General features: G+C 39.7%; 1 protein-coding gene across 17 annotated transcripts in view; it reads left to right on the forward strand.

Annotated features, from left to right (window-relative positions):
- DMD (dystrophin) overlaps window positions 1-21,328 on the forward strand; it is a 1,181,561-nt gene that overhangs the window by 1,150,075 nt on the left and 10,158 nt on the right. For all 17 annotated transcript variants that reach the window (XM_042035506.1, XM_042035543.1, XM_042035536.1 and 14 more), the window contains 4 exons: window positions 2,963-3,121; window positions 9,907-10,150; window positions 10,499-10,622; window positions 14,587-14,679. In XM_042035506.1, the coding sequence (XP_041891440.1) occupies window positions 2,963-3,121; window positions 9,907-10,150; window positions 10,499-10,622; window positions 14,587-14,679 (620 nt within the window). The remainder of the gene's footprint in view (window positions 1-2,962; window positions 3,122-9,906; window positions 10,151-10,498; window positions 10,623-14,586; window positions 14,680-21,328) is intronic.

Genomic DNA, 21,328 nt, shown 5'->3' on the forward strand with positions numbered 1-21,328 from the left:
GATGTACTCATGTCCTTTCAATTTGTATCATAGTATCTGGATTAATGGCTTATAGCTTAGTACCAAATTTATACAACAAACGATACCTTCAAAATTAAAACTACTAATTTCTTTCCAAAAATTACTGATTTATTCAGAAAATAATTTCCATATTCAAAAAAATGATCATCATCTGATGAGCTCTAAGGACAAAGACACAGAAACCCCCTTCTATCTTAGTTCAAGCTTAATCATGGTTAAATTGCTATAAGCTAGAAAATGTTGGTGTGGGAAAAGTGTCATACAAAACAGAAGTGAGGCTGAACAGAAATTTTTGGTCTACAAATACCTGAAATTCATTGCAAATGTAAGGAAGGAGGGACTGACCATTGTTGTGAAATATTAGGAGTAGTAAGCTGTAAGTTGGACAGATCACTGCCAAACATTCATTGTATTACTTCAAATGTAAAGTTATAAATAAAAGTTGTGATTTTTAAGAAGTAGTTAAATCTAATGTCTCACTGAGACCCTTTGTGGTTCTCATCTGATATATTCTTGGTCTTGTTTATTCTCTGAATGAAAGGACATAGAAATAACTGTGAGTAATGCTTCTGAAGACAGCACAAAAGCCGCTACGTCATGGGTGTGTTTGAAAATTTGGTCTTCGTTCATCACCTGTGTAGGAGAAGCCATAGCATGGATTCTAAATCAATCAAATATGTAAATCCCGACTTACCTAAAAGTGTTTTTATCTATTCTGTATTATCTCATCCTTACCACAGTTTAAGGGATGGATTTTTTTTGAAAATTCAGGCACAATCTAAATTTGTAGCAGTCCTTTACAGCACAGAACTCTGGCCAATTTTCATTCACTTAAATTGAGATTCCAAATGAATAGCATTTTATAAGGTTGATTCTGAGCCTGTGAGCTCAGAATGTTCTTGTATAGTGATAAAGCTGTTTCTTTGTTTCAAAATAGTTTCTCTTTTGACTTGGTAGGATTGTTGCCTACCAGTTTTGAAAGAAAATCCCCTCTAGAAACAAGTACATTATTTAAATATATTGGTTCAAAAAGGAGAAAGTTAAAATGGACCTCAAAATTAATATATATGTAATGTCAGTATGATTTCATGCAGTTAAAGAGAAGTTTGTTTCCAAGTTGTATGTTAAGTTTGTATTGTTAGGTATAGTAGTAATGCTCTAATAGATGGAATTTTGTGTTGTCCCACTGAAATATTCCAGTGTCCTTGTCACAGAAATCATGCATACATAGTATCTCTTGTATTACACTTTGGTCTTACTGATCAGTTCATTCTTCGCTTAATTAGAAGTTGTACTGGCATGATTCAGTTAATAAGTTAAACAGTGATTGTCCAGTTTGTTCTTCAGTTTGTACAATTAAAATGAGAATAGATCTGTGTATTTTGAATTTTGGAAGAAGCATTATCCAGATAGATATAAATTGAAGGTAAATCAAAGCTTACCATGAATTCACAACTGTAATTACTTCAGTTTTGCTTGTCAGATTATGCTTAACTTGTTATTCTTGCAGGGTTTGGATTATTTGGCTAATCAGTACAGGTAGAGTGATAGATGGAAACAAGGAAAGAGGGAAATAAAATCACAGCATATATATATATATATATCTCCCAAAACATTTCAATATGTAGTGTCACTGCAATGATGCATAAAATATCTGTGTAGGCTGAAAATCACACAAAAAGTGTATGCTTATAAAGTGGCATTATACTTCAGTAGTTATGTCATTTGTTCACTGTTAACTCACTGAAGATCCGTAAGAATATTTATAAATGCAAAGCAGTGGTTTGAAGGAAATCACAGTTGAAGTGCTTCATGAAAAGTATAAATTTAGGAACTGGCAAGCCTTTCCTTTTGTGAAAAATTAATACTTCTCTTTCATGAACCAGTGTTAATGTGCTCTACATTGCTTTGGCACTTCTGCAGTCATAAAATTGCATCATTAACATTTTCAGGAACAAAATGAAAACAAAGAAAATTACAATTTTTGAACAATAACAGCTGTTCAAAATGCCTGTTAAATTCTGGTTTAGAAACATAACAGGGAAAAGCTAGACTGACTAGACTGAATTATTTTGTTATATGAGACCTCCAACAGCAGTGTCATTTTTATTGACCCTGTCTTATGGTGTCAAAGGAAACCTTTCATGGTTCCTCAATGACTGCTGGTCTAAGTTGCATTGCTTAGGATTTGGATGCGTCTCCTGAGCACCTAAACCATATTTAAAACAGTCCACGTAGTTCTGGGAGGTGATCAGGGTCTTCAGAATTGTATTTCCTTTCCTCTTCCTGAGATATTTCTGTTTCAGATGGCAGACAGCTTCAGGGGCAGTCAAAATAAGGAAAGAGATCATATGTATTAAACAGAATATATTTGTATTCTGACAGCGTACATCACTTTCAAATTTAAAAAAAAAAAAAATCTGAGTGGAAAATAACATACTTTCATTATATTAGTTCAGGGGGGTTTTTTTGTTTACCTAATTTAGAATTTTATAGGAAAAAAAAGGTAAATAAAGCACACACTTATTACATAAGGAGAGTTTGTAGGTACAAAAATAAATGCATTGCCCTTGCTTGAATACCCTTCTACAATGCAGATCAGGCAGCAGAAGATTGCTTTTTTTTTGCAAGCAAATTCCTAATTGAAGTTTGTCAGAAGAGGAGAGCTGAGATTGTCAGCTGTTGAAAAGCTTGGCTTTAAGTGTCTGAGAAGCAGAGAAGGAGGGAGGTGGTCTCTGCAGAGAAGGGAAATTATCAGAGACTCAGTGAAACAGGTCAGCAGATTTTGCTTTAAGGTGCATTTCTCTGCTGTTGGTTACAAAGAGTTCAGCAAATCTCTTTGTAAGAAATGAGAGACTGGGAGTGAATCATCTCCTCATATTCACTGTGAAGTTAAAAAGAAGGAAGAGAACAGCCTGTTTTATCCTCCTGTGTTTTCCAGCGATGATGAACACTTGTTAATCCAGCACTACTGCCAAAGTCTGAACCAGGAGTCCCCCCTGAGCCAGCCCCGAAGCCCTGCCCAGATCCTGATTTCTCTGGAGAGTGAGGAAAGAGGGGAACTGGAGAGAATCCTCGCAGACCTGGAGGAGGAAAACAGGTGGGTTATGCCACCAGCTGCTGAATTCGAAGTAAAAAGTCTGCAAAATAATTATACTGTACAGTTAGATGGAATTCCATTTGGTAGCATTTTTAGGGATAAATGAGCTACAAAACTGCATTTTCTTCTGGCAAATAAGTAATTTCATAGTGGGTACAAGTTGGGTCTTCTTTTCTTTCTCTATGTGTGGTGTTGCTTATTGCCATTTCTTTAGTCTTTCAATACAAAGTATCATTTACCACTTCTAATTTCAACTTTAATTGAAGTTATCTTCATTAATCACCATGAAAAAACCCCAACTGCATACTTGAGGCATCACAACACTGCAGTCCTCTTTATACAGTACTCTAGAGTCCTGGGCCATCAGCACTAAAACCAGGAGGTCTTGACCCTGGAAGATTTGTAATTGCAACTGTGAACTACCGAAACCAGACTGTAAGATAGAAATCATTTAGTTCTACCAAAAAACCATGGGTTTGTTTGTCTTCTACTATCTTCAGCCTTTATGGTACAGTCTATTGGCATTTTCATGCTCTTTTTTTCCTTGCTTCTGTAAGAGCTAGGTATTTCTGCTTACATTGAGGGTTTAATGCACTAATCATTTGCCTTAGGCTTGTCAAGGAAATAATGCAAGAGTTGACAGTGTCATAGATCTTCTCACCATGTATGAGTCTTCTTTGGATGGTGCTAATCAATTACAGTGGCTCCATCACAGACATTTTGTCAGGAGGATTTGGGAGAATGGAGAAGATTGTAGGGATCAAGAATGAGGAAAATGTTTCACACAGAAAACTGTAGTAAACAATGCTCTTGCTCACTGAACAGCAGGGAAATTTTGTTTGAAACAAACCACAGACTTCCTACTATGTAGCACATAAAGCCCAAGTACTTTCTAAAGTGGAGAAAAATCAGTATTTTGAAATAAGACATCATACTTCCCATGTTCAGGACTGTAGCTAAGAAATAACTAGTAGCTACAGATGATAAGATAGCTTAGTTTTCAGGAGATGGGTGTTACATTTTTAAACATTATGTAGTGAGTCATGAAAGAAGGAAAAAATCGTAATGGTTTTCTCTCTGTATAGAAAATAAGCTACCTAGCAGAAAGGAGGGTGACTTTTAAAGCACACTAGTTTTAGATTAGAAAGGTAGTATATGAAAACCAGTATAACATGGAGCTAGATACCTAAATAAGCTAAAAAACCCTTTGAGAGTTTATGCCACAAATTTCTACATGGGCTTTATTTAATTTAGCAATTACTGAGAGGGATGGTAAAAGATCTCTGGCAGGAATTACACCTTGAAAATACCTGGTTTGAAGTTTGCCAGTCCTGCATTAAACTAGAGCTGTAGTCTGTAAGCTTGTTTTTCTCATTTGTACTACTGGAGGCATAGTTATGGATGGGATGCCACCACAGGCAGCCTCGTCTTTTGTGGGTGCTCAACACAGCAGGGACAGAGAGCTCTGTCTCTGTCTCACAGCATGGAGGTCACACTGCTTGATTTTCATTGATGACAAAATCATGACTTTTGTTTCTACAAGCTGCTATAAATAACTTTGATGTAAAATGTAAGGTAGCTGCTGAAAAGTGAACAAGTTCTTGTTGTCCTGGTTGCTTGTCACAGCCAGATGACCGTGATTTTATGGATGAAACACTGATTCCTGTTTAGAAAAATAAGCTATTAAGACAGGGTCAGCCAGGAGCCATTCATAGAACTTACCTACTTTTAAAAAACAGTCTTGTCCCTTTAGATTTCTATTTCCTAGTCGTTCTCCACCACTGAGTTTGTGCAAACCTTGTTTGGCTGTTGCTAAGGACAATCAGCAACCTGACACCTAACTCCTTGTGTGAATCTAGTTCCAGTGGGTGAACACATCTTCCTTCCCATGCAGATCCTAAAAAGCCCTCCGTGTAACCTTTTGTTACTGCCTCAGGATGAGCACATTCCTTTGTTCCCAGGGTGCATCTCCTTGTGGCTGAGCTGGATGTGGTGCACATGAGTTGTCCTTTCCTGCCTGTGTTGACATAACTCCTGTTGCATACACTTGTGATAACTTTTGATAACTTAGGTTTAACTCTCTCTGCTGTGTCTTGTACACTTTTACAGTAGGAGGCAGGGCATGCAGTCACTTCTCAGCAGCTCCTGGGAGAGCAGCCACAAGTACCAACAAGAAGCAGTGCTGTGATATTGGGAGCACCTACCTCATTGTCATTTCTCTTTTTCTTCTGCTCGCCACGGTTTCCTGCTTTTCAAAAAAGCCCTTTTCTCTTTTGCTTTGTATCTTTTGAGCTGTTTATTGAAATCTGACCTCCATTTGGGTTTCAGCTGCACTTTCTGGCCTCCAAATATTTCCATCTTGACTTGTTACTTAAATGAAAAAGACTCTTCGAAATTGTAATTCTGAGGTTTTGCTTTTGGACAGTTTAAAAAGCTCTGTTGCCTATTTTGAATTCTTCTGAAATACATTCTCTAACTTACAAACTAACCTAGTTGTGACATGGTTCTGACTGGGGTTTTGTCAGTTCCAAGGACCTCTTGTTAGATATTCATTATTTATCTGCTAGCATTTTAAGACCTTGGTGCTTCTGTAGCTTGTAAGTATGACTTCCTTAAATAATGTATGGCTAAGATTTGACTGTTAAATAATTTATATTTGTTAAAATGTGAGCATTTTAGAGAATATTTTCAATGGCTGAAAATGTTTTATTTGAGTTTTAGATCTTCAGGCTTATGCTGAGTTTTGCATCACACAGAATATGGTGATAAGACCATTTCTGTATTCAACAGACAAAAAGCAATCTTGCTATGTAAGGCATTATTACTGTATTGCAATATAAAACAAAAATCCAATTATAAAACCCTCTCAAAAACTATTTCCTCAAGAGTGAGTGTATTTCAGAGAGAGTCAAGTTAAGTTTTTGTTGTCCATCTAAAGCAGTACATTACATAGGTTATACAGTAGGATAGGTAATACTGACTAGGATGTACTGTAGTGGCATTAAATAGAAAGCACATGATTCTGCAGTGACACAGAGTCAAAACTTTTTGCAGAGAATTAAAATACTTTCCTGCTATTTTCATGAGTCAGGAAAGTGGATGTTTCCTAATATTTTAGTTGAATCAAGGTCTCTGACATAAGAGGAAGACTTCTTTCATGTTCTATCCTCTTCCTCACAGCTCCAAGCTGTCCTGTAACAAGAGCTAAGTAAATGAGATCTCCAGCAGGAGCTATTAGCCATTTCTTTGCCTTTCCTGACTTGCAGCGGGAGTGCAGTGGGCTGTGTGCCACCAGAGAAAGCACTGACACCCTGAATCTCAAAGCTGCCCTGTTCCAGTGTAGCTGTGGTGTTCCTTCAAATCTGAAGACTGATGAATGGCGTCTTCACATAAGTTCTTTCTGTATAGTTGCCAACAACAAGAAAGTGATGCATTTCTAAACATGCTGTGGCTCCTTTTGGTATTTTTTTTGGCACTGAAGAAGGGGAACTAGATCTTCTGAATGTGAAGCATCGTGAGTAAACACTGTCACTCTAGTGAGGGGCAGGGGTAGGTGGTTCAATTACCAGCTTTGTCTGTTTCTTCAGACCACTGGTTTTCTGTAGGGAGATGAGAAATAACATGAATTCACAAATTCTCAATTGCCTTTGAGAGGACTACTCAGCAAACAGGGTCCACTAGGATTTCTGTCACCAGGCAATTAATGCTGCCAGTGATAGATGTGATTAATAATTCATGCACTCTTTACTACTCAGCTCTTTACAGCTGCATGAATCAAGGTTACACTGCATGCTGGCTATGTTACTTTTCCTCATAAATGCCTCAAAGAGTTGCAAGCATTCTAAATGGCATATATGGGGTTTTTTTTAATATTCTCTTACTGAAAAAGGGTTCATTTTCCCATTGATGAGTAGATGCAGCAGCACTGTTTGTTTATTTGTGACAGCCAGATGTCAAATTCAACCCAGCCTGAGCTGTGGTGGAGGGAGGTGAGGTTTGCATGTACTGCCCATGCTCGCTCAGTTGCATTCATTTAGAGAGGAGCGTGTTTTTATCTCCCCCTTCTCTTATGTCCCATTTTATGCTGAAAGTGTCAGAGAATGCCTCTCCTCAGGAGCCTGAGGGCTGTGAGCAGTGCCTTGGTTGCCTGGCTCACAGCAGCAGTCCTTTTCACCACACAGCTTAAAACTGTTCCAGAGGGAGGAATAAGAGCCATTTGCTCTCTCTTAGGATGTTCTTACAGCAGGTTTCAAATTCTTTCCTTCTTTTTTAATGTTCAGCTTTCTTCTATTATGTTAATGCAACTCTTCATTGCTATATGTTTAGATCCCAGTTATGATATTATTGATTGTGTGCACTCCACATCACTTTTATGGCTCTGAAGCTACGATGAATCTCAGTTCTCTGGACTAAGGACTGTGTAGCTGGTCTGAAAAGGTGCAGCTAGAAAACTCAGTAATACAGGTGCACTGGGCAAACCCATATGCATCCTTCAAAATTACATTCCTTTGTTCCAACAATATTACAGTATTTAATTACAGAACTCCTAAATCCAGACATACCTCTAGTTGGAAAATATGCAATATCTTTTACATGCTTTTTTATTTTCCATTGGCTTTCAGAAATATTTTTAAATTATATTTTATCAGATATGAAAGGATTTTTATCAGAATTACTCCCTGGTCCTTACTTGTATTTTGATACCACAGTTACTGGAAGGACCTCTCTATATCGATACAGGCGATAATTGCAGATTTCTTTGTAGCAAGGTATCTGATTATGTTTGTAAGTATGACCACGTGCATTTATTTCGTTTCCTTTAGGGTGATGTTTTATCTTTTGCTTTACAGCACTTCAAACTTTTGAATCTGCTGTTTGTAGAGTATTGCCTCTATTGTACATCTGGGAAATCTCATGGGGTAGTGATAGCCACTATCTACAGACTTTGTGAAAAACAAGCTTAATGATCATTCCTGTATAAACTTTAGTCAGCAATAACCCCGTGTGTAATACTGCTGTCATGTTCATTCCTATTCCCTTTTGTATTTGTATTAATTATTCACTGGTTTGTTCAGCTAGAAGTATCGGAAGGCATTAAGTCAGGCAGAAGGCATAACTTTCATGACTATATCTATACCCAGTATAGATAGTCCATTTTGTCCAGATAATTTTCATTAATTTGAAACTCTGTATTTCATTAAAACAAAAAACTTAATTTGAAAATATAACCTTTCCACAGTTGTCCCTCTACGTGTCGGTTTTAGAGGAAGAAGTCTTGAATTTTGAAACAGCCTGAATTTTGGAACAGCCTGAAGTTAAGAATGATTACTCCTTTTTTTTAATAATTTAGAACTTCTGCAGAGGAGGGATCATGTAGGTCAGACATCCCTTAGGGACTGTGTTGTGGTGGCTGCCACAGTCCCAGGTGAGGATGTGTCCGTCATGCAGCTACTGAGAAGCACAGAGACCTCTGAAGAACAGCCAGTGGCTTGTCTTTGTCCTTGGCATTGCTTTCTCACCCATGTGAAATGATGCGTCCTGCTTTAGTTCTTGTTCTGGTCACAATAATCTTCTTTCATAAGTGTATTTTTTGGGAGGTTTCTGAGGTGCTGTTAAGCTTCCAGACCAAACTGTCAGAGTGTGTTGTGGTTTGCAGGCAGAACTGGCAAAAGGTGTCTGTTCTCACAACCTCAAATAAGAGCGAGTTGGAAAAAGTAAAATCTGGGTCACTGCTTGTGATGAGTAAGCAGTTATCAGAGCATCAAGCCATTCTTCCCCCTCTGGGAAACTGTAAAGGAACATCCTAGCAACAAAATCCCAGTGTAGTTTGTTAGGCCTCCCTTGCCTATGAAGTTTCTGCTACAAGTTACTATCTTTGCGGTTTTGGACTGTTATCTCTAACAAGGTTTCAATTTCTTACCTTCTGTGCTTTCCCTGCTTGGTAGATTTTTTTTTTTCATGTGGAGCACTATAGTTCATATTAATCTATGGAGTGTTTTACTGGAGTAAAGTTGGAGTTTCATGGAATAAAAGAACAAGCTTAGCAGTGCCATCAAGTTACAGCAGCACTCTAGGCAGGACAAAGAAGATGGAAATTATAGCACCAAAAGTTAGTGCAGTTCAGTTTAACAGAGTGGGTCACTAATTTGTCTTCTTCTCATATTAAATTGATAATTTTAGCCCTAGGCTGGAAATGCATTTGCATATCTGAAGAGAGGAGAGTGATATGACCTGACTGACAGCCAAGTTCTGTGTTTTGCTCTGACTTCTGGTGTGGCTGCCTCTCTGAGGTTTCTCATCTGTAACAGGTGCCAGGTGACACCCGCTTTGGTTTAGTGTTTGTGAGGTGCTTTGATCACTCTGAGTCCTTTAGCACTGATGACTCCTCAGGTGTAGCCATGTGTGGAAGGGGACTGGCAGTCCCACTTCTGGGAAAGGATAAAGGGCAGGAAGCTGAGGGAGGGCTGAGCTCAGGACAGACCATACCTGGCTTCTGGAGGGTGTCTGGAGCCTCCTGCATTGGGTGCCCTGGGAGGGAATCAGTTGTGAGTTTGGATGATGCCAAGAGCCTTTAGGCAACTTTGAACCACAGATCCCTCTAATACCAAGTCCGTGTGGATGTGCAAGGAGTGAGCGCACAGGTACGTGGATTCAGGAGAAAGAGAGGCAGGTGGTGCAGGTGAGCCCTGGAAAGTGAGACACATCACACCACACAAGAGGAGGTACCTTGTCACTGCCCTGTACAGGAGCCATACAGCTTTTGCTCCCTTGTCACTTCCCAACAGGAACCTGCAGGCAGAGTATGACCGCTTGAAGCAGCAGCATGACCACAAAGGTCTGTCTCCACTGCCGTCCCCACCGGAGATGATGCCGGTGTCTCCGCAGAGCCCCCGGGATGCTGAGCTCATTGCAGAAGCCAAGCTGCTTCGCCAGCACAAGGGCCGCCTGGAAGCCAGGATGCAGATCCTGGAGGATCACAACAAACAGCTGGAATCGCAGCTGCACAGGCTGAGGCAGCTGCTGGAGCAGGTGAGTCCTCAGGCATTTCTTCTAGGTCTCTGAACAGTCATTTTCCAAACAGGGTGTGAAGTGTTATCAATAACAAGAACATACCAAGAAATCCTATCTGTAGAGGTGAGTCAGAAAAAAGTACAAAATTGTTTTACAGGCTGCAAATGAGAATGTGGAATCGGGTTTCAGTGTTCTTATTTAGGCTTCTTCGTTGTTTTATTCAGAATTAAAATGTGTTGGTTGCATGGATGAATTTACTTAAAAACAGACTGAAAATTTTGTGTATTCATGGAATAAATAAAAATTACAGAGGTATAAATAAGTGAGTTGTTAATAGCAATGTCTTACTTTTTTCTTTTATTTCAGCCACAGGCAGATGCCAAGGTGAATGGTACAACACTGTCATCTCCTTCTACCTCTTTGCAGAGGTCAGGCAGCAGTCAGCCAATGCTTCTTCGTGTAGTTGGCAGCCAGACTTCAGAAACCATGGGTAAGATAACGAAGCTCAGGTTGTCACAAAAAATAATTATGTCCCATTTTCCAGAAGAAAATCCTTAAAGACAGAAAACACTTTTCTGTTTAGTTCAAATGAAATGAAGTAGACATTTTCAGTGGTCTTTGATGTCATCTGGCTGTTTATACTTTGGATCTTCATTATGATTCAGGCTTTTCTTTTGATCATGATGCAGCCAGTAGCTTGGATATTTTGATATTAAACACAAAGTTCAGCCAGGGCTTGACTTCTGAAAAGAAATGCCGCTGAAAAGCTAACTCTTCTATTCAGAGTGACTTTCAGTTATTAAGCATGACATGACTGATTTAAATGTACATAATATTAATTATGGCTAAGAGACTAAATGTATGATTAGTCATCCCCATGTTAAATGATGTGATCTTATTTTTAATATGTTGTGGCTCAATCAGTAGGATGGAGCTGTCACTCACAGGAAGTGCTCATCTAGTGGCTTTTCTAAGTATCACATCAAATGTGATAATGAACATTATAAGAGTTGTGGAGTAAGGTTAAGTAATATTCTGTAGCTGGAGGCTGGAATTACTATTTTGGTGCTTTTATTAACTGCCCTGTGGCACTTTCCTAATTTCCTGTCTGTTACACAATTAGTAAGTATTTATTACCAAATTGCAAGGATTTTCTTCCAGTAAAAAAGCAATCAGTCTTTTCAACATCTTTAAGCAAATGATTTCACTTATATTACTTCAAGAAGATGATGTTTCAAGTCTGATGGTAATATTCAGCTTCATACAGAGAAATTTATTTTACATATATTAGTGAGAGGCTTAAGTGAGAGCTTTTCACTACTGATAATGAAAGTGTCAATGACAGTGAGAAATTTAATGGGAGGGGACATTCTGCTGTGTCTGAACTGCTGTTGTGGTGGGAAATGCAGCTTTTGGGGGGGCTTTTTATTCCATTCCAAGTGTAAGCAATAATGTCAGCCTATGACAAGATGGGTTCTGTACACTCTGCAATAAAAAATGTGAAATAAATTGTACCTTTAGGAATGCTTAAGTTGAAATCCTGGGGGTGAGGGTAGAATCACAGGTAACAGGAATTTATGCAAAAGTAAAAATGGACTTTTCATTAATCATATTAGCAGTGGGGAAACATTTTGTTATACATGCCTTACACAGAGTAGATAAAATGTATTAGTGGTGTAATTTGCATCAGCTTTCTGGAGAAATTTCATGAACTTCATCACATAAAATACATTAATTAAAATACACAAGAAAAGATAGGAAGACAATGTTTCCTAGCCATCTTATTAGAAGTCTTGTAGTTTAATATTTCATTCTTTAGTGGGACAAAATACAATAATGTACTTCTTTTCATTTGACTCAATATAAAATTAGTCCCATTCACCTCACGAGACTGTAATTAATTGATTAACACAGCAGAGTCGTACAAACTGCTCACACTTTTTAAAGCAAATATTTAGACATTACTTGATTTTATTTCATTGGTTCAATTGAGCCAATATGTGGGAGGACAGTGAGACGTGGAGTTGTTATCAGTAGGATCGTACTGAGACTCAGCAGAGCCATGCTGTTGGCAGCAGGGAGTGGAGTTATAAAAAGAGTTACTAACCAAGCTAACAAACCACAACTAATTCAGTTTGTCAAGTCTCCTTTCACACCAGAAAGCTTTGCTTGCTAGGCTGAGAGTTTTCTGAAGCACAGCTTAAAATACTCCTGAATTGTGAAGGGGAACAGAGTGGTGGTGTAAGTAATGCTCCCATGCAGCAGCTATGTGCCCAGGAATGAGGGAGCCATAATTTTTGAGAAAATACTGAGGATCTCTAGGTGTCTCAGGTTATGTAGTGGTAGCTTTTATGTGTTTTTCTCTTTAAAATTAGACCTTAGTTGTTTTTTGCTTTGAATAGAGACCCACTGCACTTCTGTCTCTCTGCTTTCCTGAGGAGAGATTGCTGTGAAAGGTGTTCCAACCAGCAGTGTTTTAATAACAACAGTGTCCCACTCAAATCCTCATTTGCAAATAGGAGAAGTTATTCCTTGTTAACCTGAAGTACACCTGGACAAGTGGAAAGGTTCTGCTTTTCTCCTCAGAGTCCCAGTGGGAAAGTCCTTATCCTTGGCCTTTCTCCCCCAGCAGTGTAGCAGCAGAGGAGGTTCTCTGAGGTGTGTGAGGCAAGAGGCTGCTGCTGAACTTTAATTTGTTCAGGTACCACCAGAACATTTGAGACTCGCTCGGCTCTCCAAACCTTTTGTAGAAATACAAATGGGGAAGGCTCTTCTGGGTAAAAAGAGGAGACTGAGGTCTGAAGGTATCTTTATTTCTGTCAAGTTGCTTGGGTGATGTCTCATTTTGTCATTTACAAGAAAATGCTCAGAAAAAAATCATCCGAATGAGGAGAAAAATTAATGCATTTTAAATAAAAAATACAACATTTTTGAGGGTCAGCACCATTCAGCTTGTATCAACACTTAGGAGGACATTTGGAAATCAGTATCTGTCTTCAGTTCTTGACCAGGACAGCAGAACCACTGCCCTTTTATTCAGATCTTTAGGGCCAGAAGGCTTTCTTCAGGATGATGAAATCCTCAGAGTGGATAGAAGCAGAAGATCTCTCTCTGAGTTTTCACCTTGACATCCAGCAAAGGCTGCAAGGACATTGCTTTGCTAAGACACCACTGTCAGTGCAATGCTTGATGCAAAAGTAACTCATGGTGTGAGTTGATTTGTGTGAACCCAGCACCACTTGAAAGCTGAACAAACAGCAAGCAGCCTCAGCAACTATTTTTAGACCATTAATGGAATAAAAGAAGCTGATACAAAGACCATAATTTATATTAATTAAGTGCTTCTTGCAGGCACTCTATCCCACTTCTTGTGCTGGAGTGGGAGAAATCACTCTTGGTCAGAAATAACTCTTGTTAAACTCCTGGCTTAAATATAGGCAGCCCTGAAATGCTCCTTTAATATCCCTTTTTCTAGGTTTTTCACTAGCATGGAGCACCTCAACATTTAAAGAATGTAAATGTTAACAGAAAATCAGACAGTTTCCTACTCAAGTAGGGCAAGACATGTTAGAATAAAGGGTCATTAAGTCATTTTCAAAATAAGTATGTAACTCAGTTACTGCAGCAGGCAAAATTGCTTTTGTGTTTTAATAGAGATAAAAGCCATCTAGTAAAAAAGGAGAATCTCACTCAAAGTACGTCCTTTAGGTGTGGTTTTTTTTCCCAGATGCTTTATTTATATTGGAGGCTAGGATCTGCATTAAAAACAACATACAGATTTTAGTTATACGAAAGCATGAGCAAAAAAATCCAGTAAAAATAAAATTTATTGAATTTCCCATTAAGCTGCTGCCCTATAATCAGGTTATAGAAATTATTCAGTGGGAGAAATGTATTTTGCTTTATTAAACTGCTGCTAAACGCTTTTACAGTACAGTTGAGTGTTCTTGGAGCACCAATCTGATGCAATTAAACTGTCAGAAATATTAATACTGATGCAGATGAGAATCTGGGTTTCTACTGATTTGCACAGCTAGGCAAAGCAGTGCCAACATGAACCCAGCACTATTAGAAAGCTGCTCAACAGCAGCACTCACAACAACAATTTTTTTTCCATTAATAGAATAAGAGAAGCTGAAACGATGAGTGTCAAATATGGAACTAGATGCTCCTAGCAGACATTTTACCCTACTTCTTTTACTAGAGTAGATTATTTATTAAATCCCCTTTTATGAATTAAAATAGTGTTAATTGTCTCAAATTCACCGTTTAGTTTCCCTTAGATCCATGTAAAGAAAGAGAACAGTAACAGTCAACAAAATTCACCTTTGAAATTTTTATTGTACACTAAGCAGAAAATGTGTCTGAGTGAACACCCTTAGCTTTGAGGAGGACTTGGGCAATGCAGACTGTTAGCACAGACTCTCATGCAGTGGTGTGGATTTGCTTTGCAGGCGAGGATGAGCTGCTCAGCCCTCCCCAGGACACAAGCACAGGTTTGGAGGAAGTGATGGAGCAGCTGAACAACTCTTTCCCCAGCTCCAGAGGTGAGCGCTGCTGCCTGGGGCAGATGAGAGGGAAGAAGATAAAAGTGCTTTGTGTTCCTTGGTGTTTTCAGGGGGTTGTGTTTTGGTATCAAGTTTTTTTGCTGCTCTTTGTTTTCATTTTAACAATAGCTGTAGAGAAACCTGTCTTGTTTAGAGTGGAGAAGCAGCCTGTTCCTCCTTACCTTAAGCTACCTCCACAGGCAGCCCTTGCCAGATCTGTGGATGAAACAATGCCTTTGTGAGACTCTTCACCAAGCATTTTCTTTGCTTCCCTTTTGCCATGTTCCTTTTCTCACAGTTTTCCTCCTTTTTGGTTGATCCCCCTTGATGATTTATTTTTTAATACATGTCTTAGCACATTTTTATTCTGTCCTTATCTTTCTCCAAGAATGTGGTTTGAAATAAAATTAAAGTTCTAAGTCGAAGTTCTCGACCATGTGGCCCTTAGGTCCAGAGGCATGGAGGAAAAACGAGTGGGGTGCTTGTTTGTGCTGCGTAGGCTGCACTTGTACATACAGCCACAGCATTTCTTTCAGTGATTCTATTTTGCTCATTCCTGTTGTTTGCTAAAAGCATTTGTATTACCAGGATTTACTTGTTCAGCCTTTTTTCATTCAAGAAATTCTTTTCTGAGCCCAGAAGAAAATACTCTGCTGCCAAGAAAAATGGCTGAGATTCCCTAGCAGGAGATGGGGAGTTCGGGATATTGGCTGTTGCTGTGAAAGGAGGCTCGGACATGAACCTCTTGGCAAGAGAAGGTCCTGGTATTGCCAGCCTGATAAGTAGGTTTCAGGGGGCATAGACTCCCTGCAGGGGCCTTGCACAGATTTCACACATCACCCAGGGGCTCTTCTTTAGGAGGTAAATGCACCATTGTACTAAACTTCCAGTGGAGTCAGGTTTTCTCCATCCTTTGCTTTCAAAGCAAGTTCAGCTCTCACCAGACACCATCTGTGAGCAGTGGGAAAAAAGTCAATATAAACTGTATGAGATCTCATTATAGATCCAAAGAAGGAATCATTTAGAAAGATATCATTGAATAAAGTCTAATACAATAAATTGTTAACTGCCCTCAGCTCTATCTCTACATTATGTCAAAAAGTCTTAGGTCCAGCCCTCATTTTGCCTAGATAATTGCTATGAGAGACAACAGATGAAAAACCTTTCTAATATTGCTATGTGGATAAAAATGGACTTATTTTTAAAGTTGCTGTGTACACAAGGTTACAACAGGCAGTGTTTTCTTATCAGTGACCATCATTTGTGTAAATATGTTGTACATAGATCTTTCACAGTCACATGTGTCTAGATGTAGGTATCCCATGTGAAAAAAAATTCACCAAATGTGATATCTAATTTGTATTCATAGCTGATGACACTGGCAGTATTTCTTTTTGAAAACAAGATTAGTTTTCAGTGAAATAGGAGCAATTTATGAAACAAAATTTAATGAGATATTTGAAATAGAGTGGTTCAGTTCCCTTGTAGAATAAATAGGTAGAGGTCAGTCTGTTAGACATCACCTTCTGCTCACTGAGGATAGAAAAGGGTTTTTTATCTTATTAGTGAAAAATAAAAAGCTTCCTGAAACAAACTGGGAGAATGTAAAATTTAGTAGGGAAAAAGGTGAAATTCATAAGATCAGATAATATTTTAATTTTGTAAATTAAGCTGTAGCTTCAGATTTTCATTCTCATGATGCAAAAAGTGGACATTTATCTAGAGAGAAAGAATGTATTCCCATATTTTGTTTCTCCATTCAGTGACTGTGTTGAAAATGTAGTAGATGATCACAGGCATCCACAAGAGGTATTGCAGCTTATATACTTCCCAGTCTGAATAGCAGCCATGGAGAACAAAAATACTCTCTATCTGGGTGGAGGGCTGTGAGTGAGGAGGGGGCACAGCCATTGACATGAGTCCCCCACAGCCGAGTCATGAGAGGAGCTCCTGGTGCAGCAGCCAGGAGCAGGCACAGCCCAGCAGAGCCAGGCTTCCCACAGGACTTCTCTTTAAGGTCTTGGCCAAGGCACTTTGTCAGGCTGAGCCTGAATCTGCCTCTTCCCCTCTCTTGGGCTATACAAAAAGGTTAGTCCAGCTGGGAGAGAAACTTGTTCAGTTTTTCGGGAATTGTACCAGGTTTTGGCTAAAGAGATTAGGACCTCGATTAGGTTTCTGTGTTCTTCATGTCTGTTTTGATGTGTTTGCATGAATACCAGGTTAGTGTAATTCCTTTTGGCTGAGATAAAGGAATGGTCAGGCTCTCTGGAAGAAGTAGTTTGCCCTACAGCCAGTGCAAATGGATTTCAATTCATTGGTTGATAGAGGCTGCTGAGAGCTCTTGTAAACTTCTGTTACTGATGTTTTCTTCTATTACCAATTTAATAATTCAGTTAAATTCAGCTGGTACCTGTATACACAAAGCTTACATCCAACATCTGACGTGCTGCAACCTCATGCAGGCACCATGACGTGAAAGATGCTATGGTTGGCCAGATTCCACAGACATCAGGGATTTGATTTAAAATTTTCAAGACTGCAGGAAGAAGAAAAGGAAGCAGAGTTGATTGGTCTCAACAAACTACTGAATCAGGAACCTTCTTGCTGTTGAGAGGTGCAAATCTGTATCTCAGATTTCTAATCTATAATAGAAGATGAAAGTGCCATTGCAGAAGAGTGAAAGCAGCCTGAGAAGAGGGCAGAGTGTAAGGACTCAGGCGTGGCACAAGTGAAATTTCGTTTCTTTCCATTGCAAGGTGTGTTGAATCTCAGGTTACAGGTGTGAATACCTACCTCCAACAGGTGTTTGGGAAACACAAGAATAAACCCAGACAAGCAATAGCACAGCCTATAAACAATACATTTTCTTATATTGATTCTATTAAGTAGAATTAAAAAATACCAGAAAGGCAGTCATCCCAGTCTGCCATTCAGAAATAGGCTGTGATACAGGAGCTGAGGGAGCTGGGGTGGTTTACCCTGGAGAAAAGAAGGCTCAGGGGAGGCCTTATCACTCTACAAGTACCTGAAAGGAGGTTGAAGCAAGGTGGGGGTTGGTCTGTCCTCCCAAGTGTCAAGCAGTAGGACAAAGGGAAATGGCCTTAAGTAGTGGCAGGAGAGGTTTGGACTGGATTAGGGAGAATTTCTTCAGAAAAAGGCTTGTCAAGCATTGGAACAGGATGCCCAGGGAACCATGGAGGTATTTAGAAGACATGGAGATGTGGTACCTGGGGACTTGGTTTGGTGGGGGGCTTGGCAGTGCTGGCTTAACAGTTCGACTCAATGGTCTTAAAAGTCCTTTCCAGTCTTAATGATTTTATGAAATGTTTTCTTTGTGGCCTGTAAAAATAAGCATGTTAAATTTCAAGCTAAATATCAGCATGTCACAGCATAGGATCTGGCAGGCCTCCTCAGGAACATAATTCTGGGTGTCCTATTGCCACTAGAATAACAACTTGGAGGAGTTCAGAACAATAAGACAGAAGCAAATTGGACTTTGAAGGCTTTGGTTGTGAGAAAAGTTCAGAGCTGAACAAGCGGTGAGGAGAGAAAAGGACTGAATTTCTGGGCTTGAGTGCACAGTACTCGGGCGTCACAGACATATTTAGCCTAAATATTGTCAAAAGCACCTGAAGTGTAAGACTTGCTCAGGTTGGGAGATAGTTTACTAATGCAAGTAGTGGCTCTTATTTTGGAGTTCTGAAAGAAAGCAGTAAAATGTAGGAGTAATTGTCACTCACCTGGAGATAGATTCCTTATGATTATGATATTTTTCAAGCTTTTGCTGCACAGAGTTGTTTTTAAAAGGACATCAAGGCTTCATAGGATCATTTTGAATGTATTTTAGAGAAGCAAGTGTAAAACAGATGGTGTCATAGACCTGCACAAGCAGACCTCAGATGCAGTAACTTACGTACCTTACACCTTTTATAGGGTTTTTCATTTGTTTGTTTCTTCAGTTTAACCTTTTGGCAGTTCTTGGCATTTCGTAAGGAGACCAGGACTTACCTGCTCCTTGCACAGCTGGCTGTTGGTGCCAAAAGCTGTTTCATTTCTGGAGAGAGAAATTCTGCTGAATACCTGATGATTGCTGTCCTTAAGGAGTTTTTCTTTCATTTTAATCTAAAAGGTTTCCCATACACTCGTCTTTTACTTGGCTGCTCCCAGCAAATTCACAACTGCTGCAGCTGCTTCAAACAGCTGCTGTGCTAACTCAAAACAGATGTCAAAGCCAGAGGTCTGACATTTAGTGGAAATCTACCATTAAATGCCACCTCAGTGGTTTATTTGACCCTGCTCTATAATGGGCCACAGAGGAAAACATTTTCACGCTATATTTGTGCTCAAACTACTAAATCTCCAGGGAATTGGTTCACAGTTAGAAAGTAAGATTGGCAGGCCAGTATTTTCAAAGCCAAATTCACCCCTCCTGCAGCACTGAGGGCGAACAAGTTGCATCACTTCAGGTGGCTCTCGTGGTGGACCAGGCTGAGTTTTGCAGTTATGGTTTCATGTCAAATGCTTTCTGTGAATGAAAGCTCAGAGAGGAATTTAGGGGCAGAAGTTCTTGAACTAACTGAAGCTGGTGAGAGAGCTTCACAGATTTGCAGTGCTGGGCCCCTGCTGGGAGATAATGAAGAAGTGGGAGCAAAAACTTGTTAGAAATAAGACCATGATGGCTTAAAAGAGCTAAGAGGCTGTGACATAAGGTGAGAACATTTGGACAGACACTGGTCCTCACAATTTCGCATAGTATTGCTTAACACTTTTGTGGTGTGGTGCAATAAATGAATGACAAGAAGAATAGCACCCTTTTTTAGGAGTTTTATTTTTATCTCAGTCACATTAAAACACACCAGTCACATTTTCTCCCCTCACTTGCACATCAGCCAGGCTCTGTCATGAATGGAACTAATGTCCTAAGTGGAACTAGCAACTTTCAGCACTGCAAATAATGCAGTTTCTCTTATTCTGACAGCAAAATGTCTTATGATGCAGACTTCTCTTTTCACACTTTACTGAGTAAGTGGAAGAGTACCCTGGAGTTGCTGTACTGTGGAGTATTCTGCAAATACTCTTCCAGTTGAGATACCGCAGCCTCTCCTGGGTTGTGTCACCTTCTCTGTGCTGTGGTCCTGCATCCCACCACAGTGAGCCCAGGCAACTGAGATCCCTCATTGCTCCCCTTTGGCACAACAGAACTGATCTGGCTGAGCTTCTCTGGAGATGGGACAGTGGTGGGGTGGACTAGCTCTTCCTTGTTTTATAATACTCAGTTCTGGTGTAAACTGAGAATATGATAATAAATTTAACAAAACTTCAAAGAATTTTTTTTTCATTTTGAGAAAAAAGGCTCTTTGCAGACTCAGATCTCTTTTTTGTGCAGCCTGTCCCTTTCCTGAGCTCAGTGAGAGGGGCAGTGCAGTAGTTGCGTTGTGCTCTGTGTTTTGACCTGGATCTGCAGAGAGTCCTGCATGAAGTTTTTGGTGGTGCCTCTGCTTTTAGGTTTGATGTGGTCACTTGCTGTGTACCTTTGCCTGTGATACAATGCCATGTAGCTTTCAAAAAAAAAAAAGAAAAGAAAACGTCTTCTATTTTGTAAGGGCAGGAAATGTTGATTTGAGCAGGAATAATAGAAAATTAGGCACCCACGGATTGCATATCAGAACTGCAGCAATATAGACAATCTTCTTCCTCTGCAATTTATGCCAAACCATGCTCCTTGCTTTAAAACTTAGAAACACGCATTCATTCATATGCAAAGAGGAAAATAACATAAAATCCATTAAACCCTTTTTAATCTTCCTCCAGAAGAAATTAGCTGTTGCTGTAGTAGCGCGGATCTTTGCTGCATTTAACAAATTCTAGGGCTGATTACTCACCACAGACTGTCCTCAGCAGCTGTTTTGTGTGGTGCTGAGCTACCCCAGTTACCTTTAAATGCATTCATTTCCAAGCAGAATCCAGTCTGCCTCATGTAGATTTAAATTAAACACTGTGTAGCTGCAGTTGTAGGTGCTTGTGCAGACAGGAAGGAGTTTCTTAACACCTCCAGTATTTTGCTTGCAGGCAGCTCCTTTTCTCTTCTTGACCCAAGCTGAACTGTGGGCCCAAGCTAACCTCCTGCTGGGTCCCATTCCTGCCCCAGAACTCTTTCAAACCGAGCTGTACTATGCTGCAGTTTCTGGAGTCCTTAAGCTGACCTAAACCAAAGTATGCAATATATTTTATATCTTCCTTTCCAAGGATTTTCTGTTACATGATTTATATTGGTGAGATATTCTCATCTCCCCTTTTGGAAGGCATTTTTTAGGGAATTCATGACTCCTGATAAAAGTGCCAGAGGAGGTCTCAGGCTATATAGACATGCGTGTAAGTCCTAGAAGGTTAGGCAGGCCTTTGAGGTGGAGTCCTTAGAATTAAGGTGGCACCTCTCCTGGCCACCAAGCCCTGGTACCTCTGTGCTGCACCAGCACGTGTGGTACAGACATCACTGAAGTCGAGGACTCCCTTAGGAGCAGAATAAAACCCACGAGCAGAGCATGTTGTTATCAAACATATTGCTATCATTTTTAATAGGAAGTGTGCTGCTGGGGAGAGGGAGGGGGCAGGAAGGGACTAAAACTTCCTCTGTCCAGTAAATGGCAAC

The sequence above is a fragment of the Corvus kubaryi genome, unplaced genomic scaffold (assembly GCF_017639235.1).
Source record: "Corvus kubaryi isolate FWS band 111438036 unplaced genomic scaffold, C.kubaryi_AGA036_p1.0 133, whole genome shotgun sequence".
Classification (NCBI taxonomy): Eukaryota; Metazoa; Chordata; class Aves; order Passeriformes; family Corvidae; genus Corvus; species Corvus kubaryi.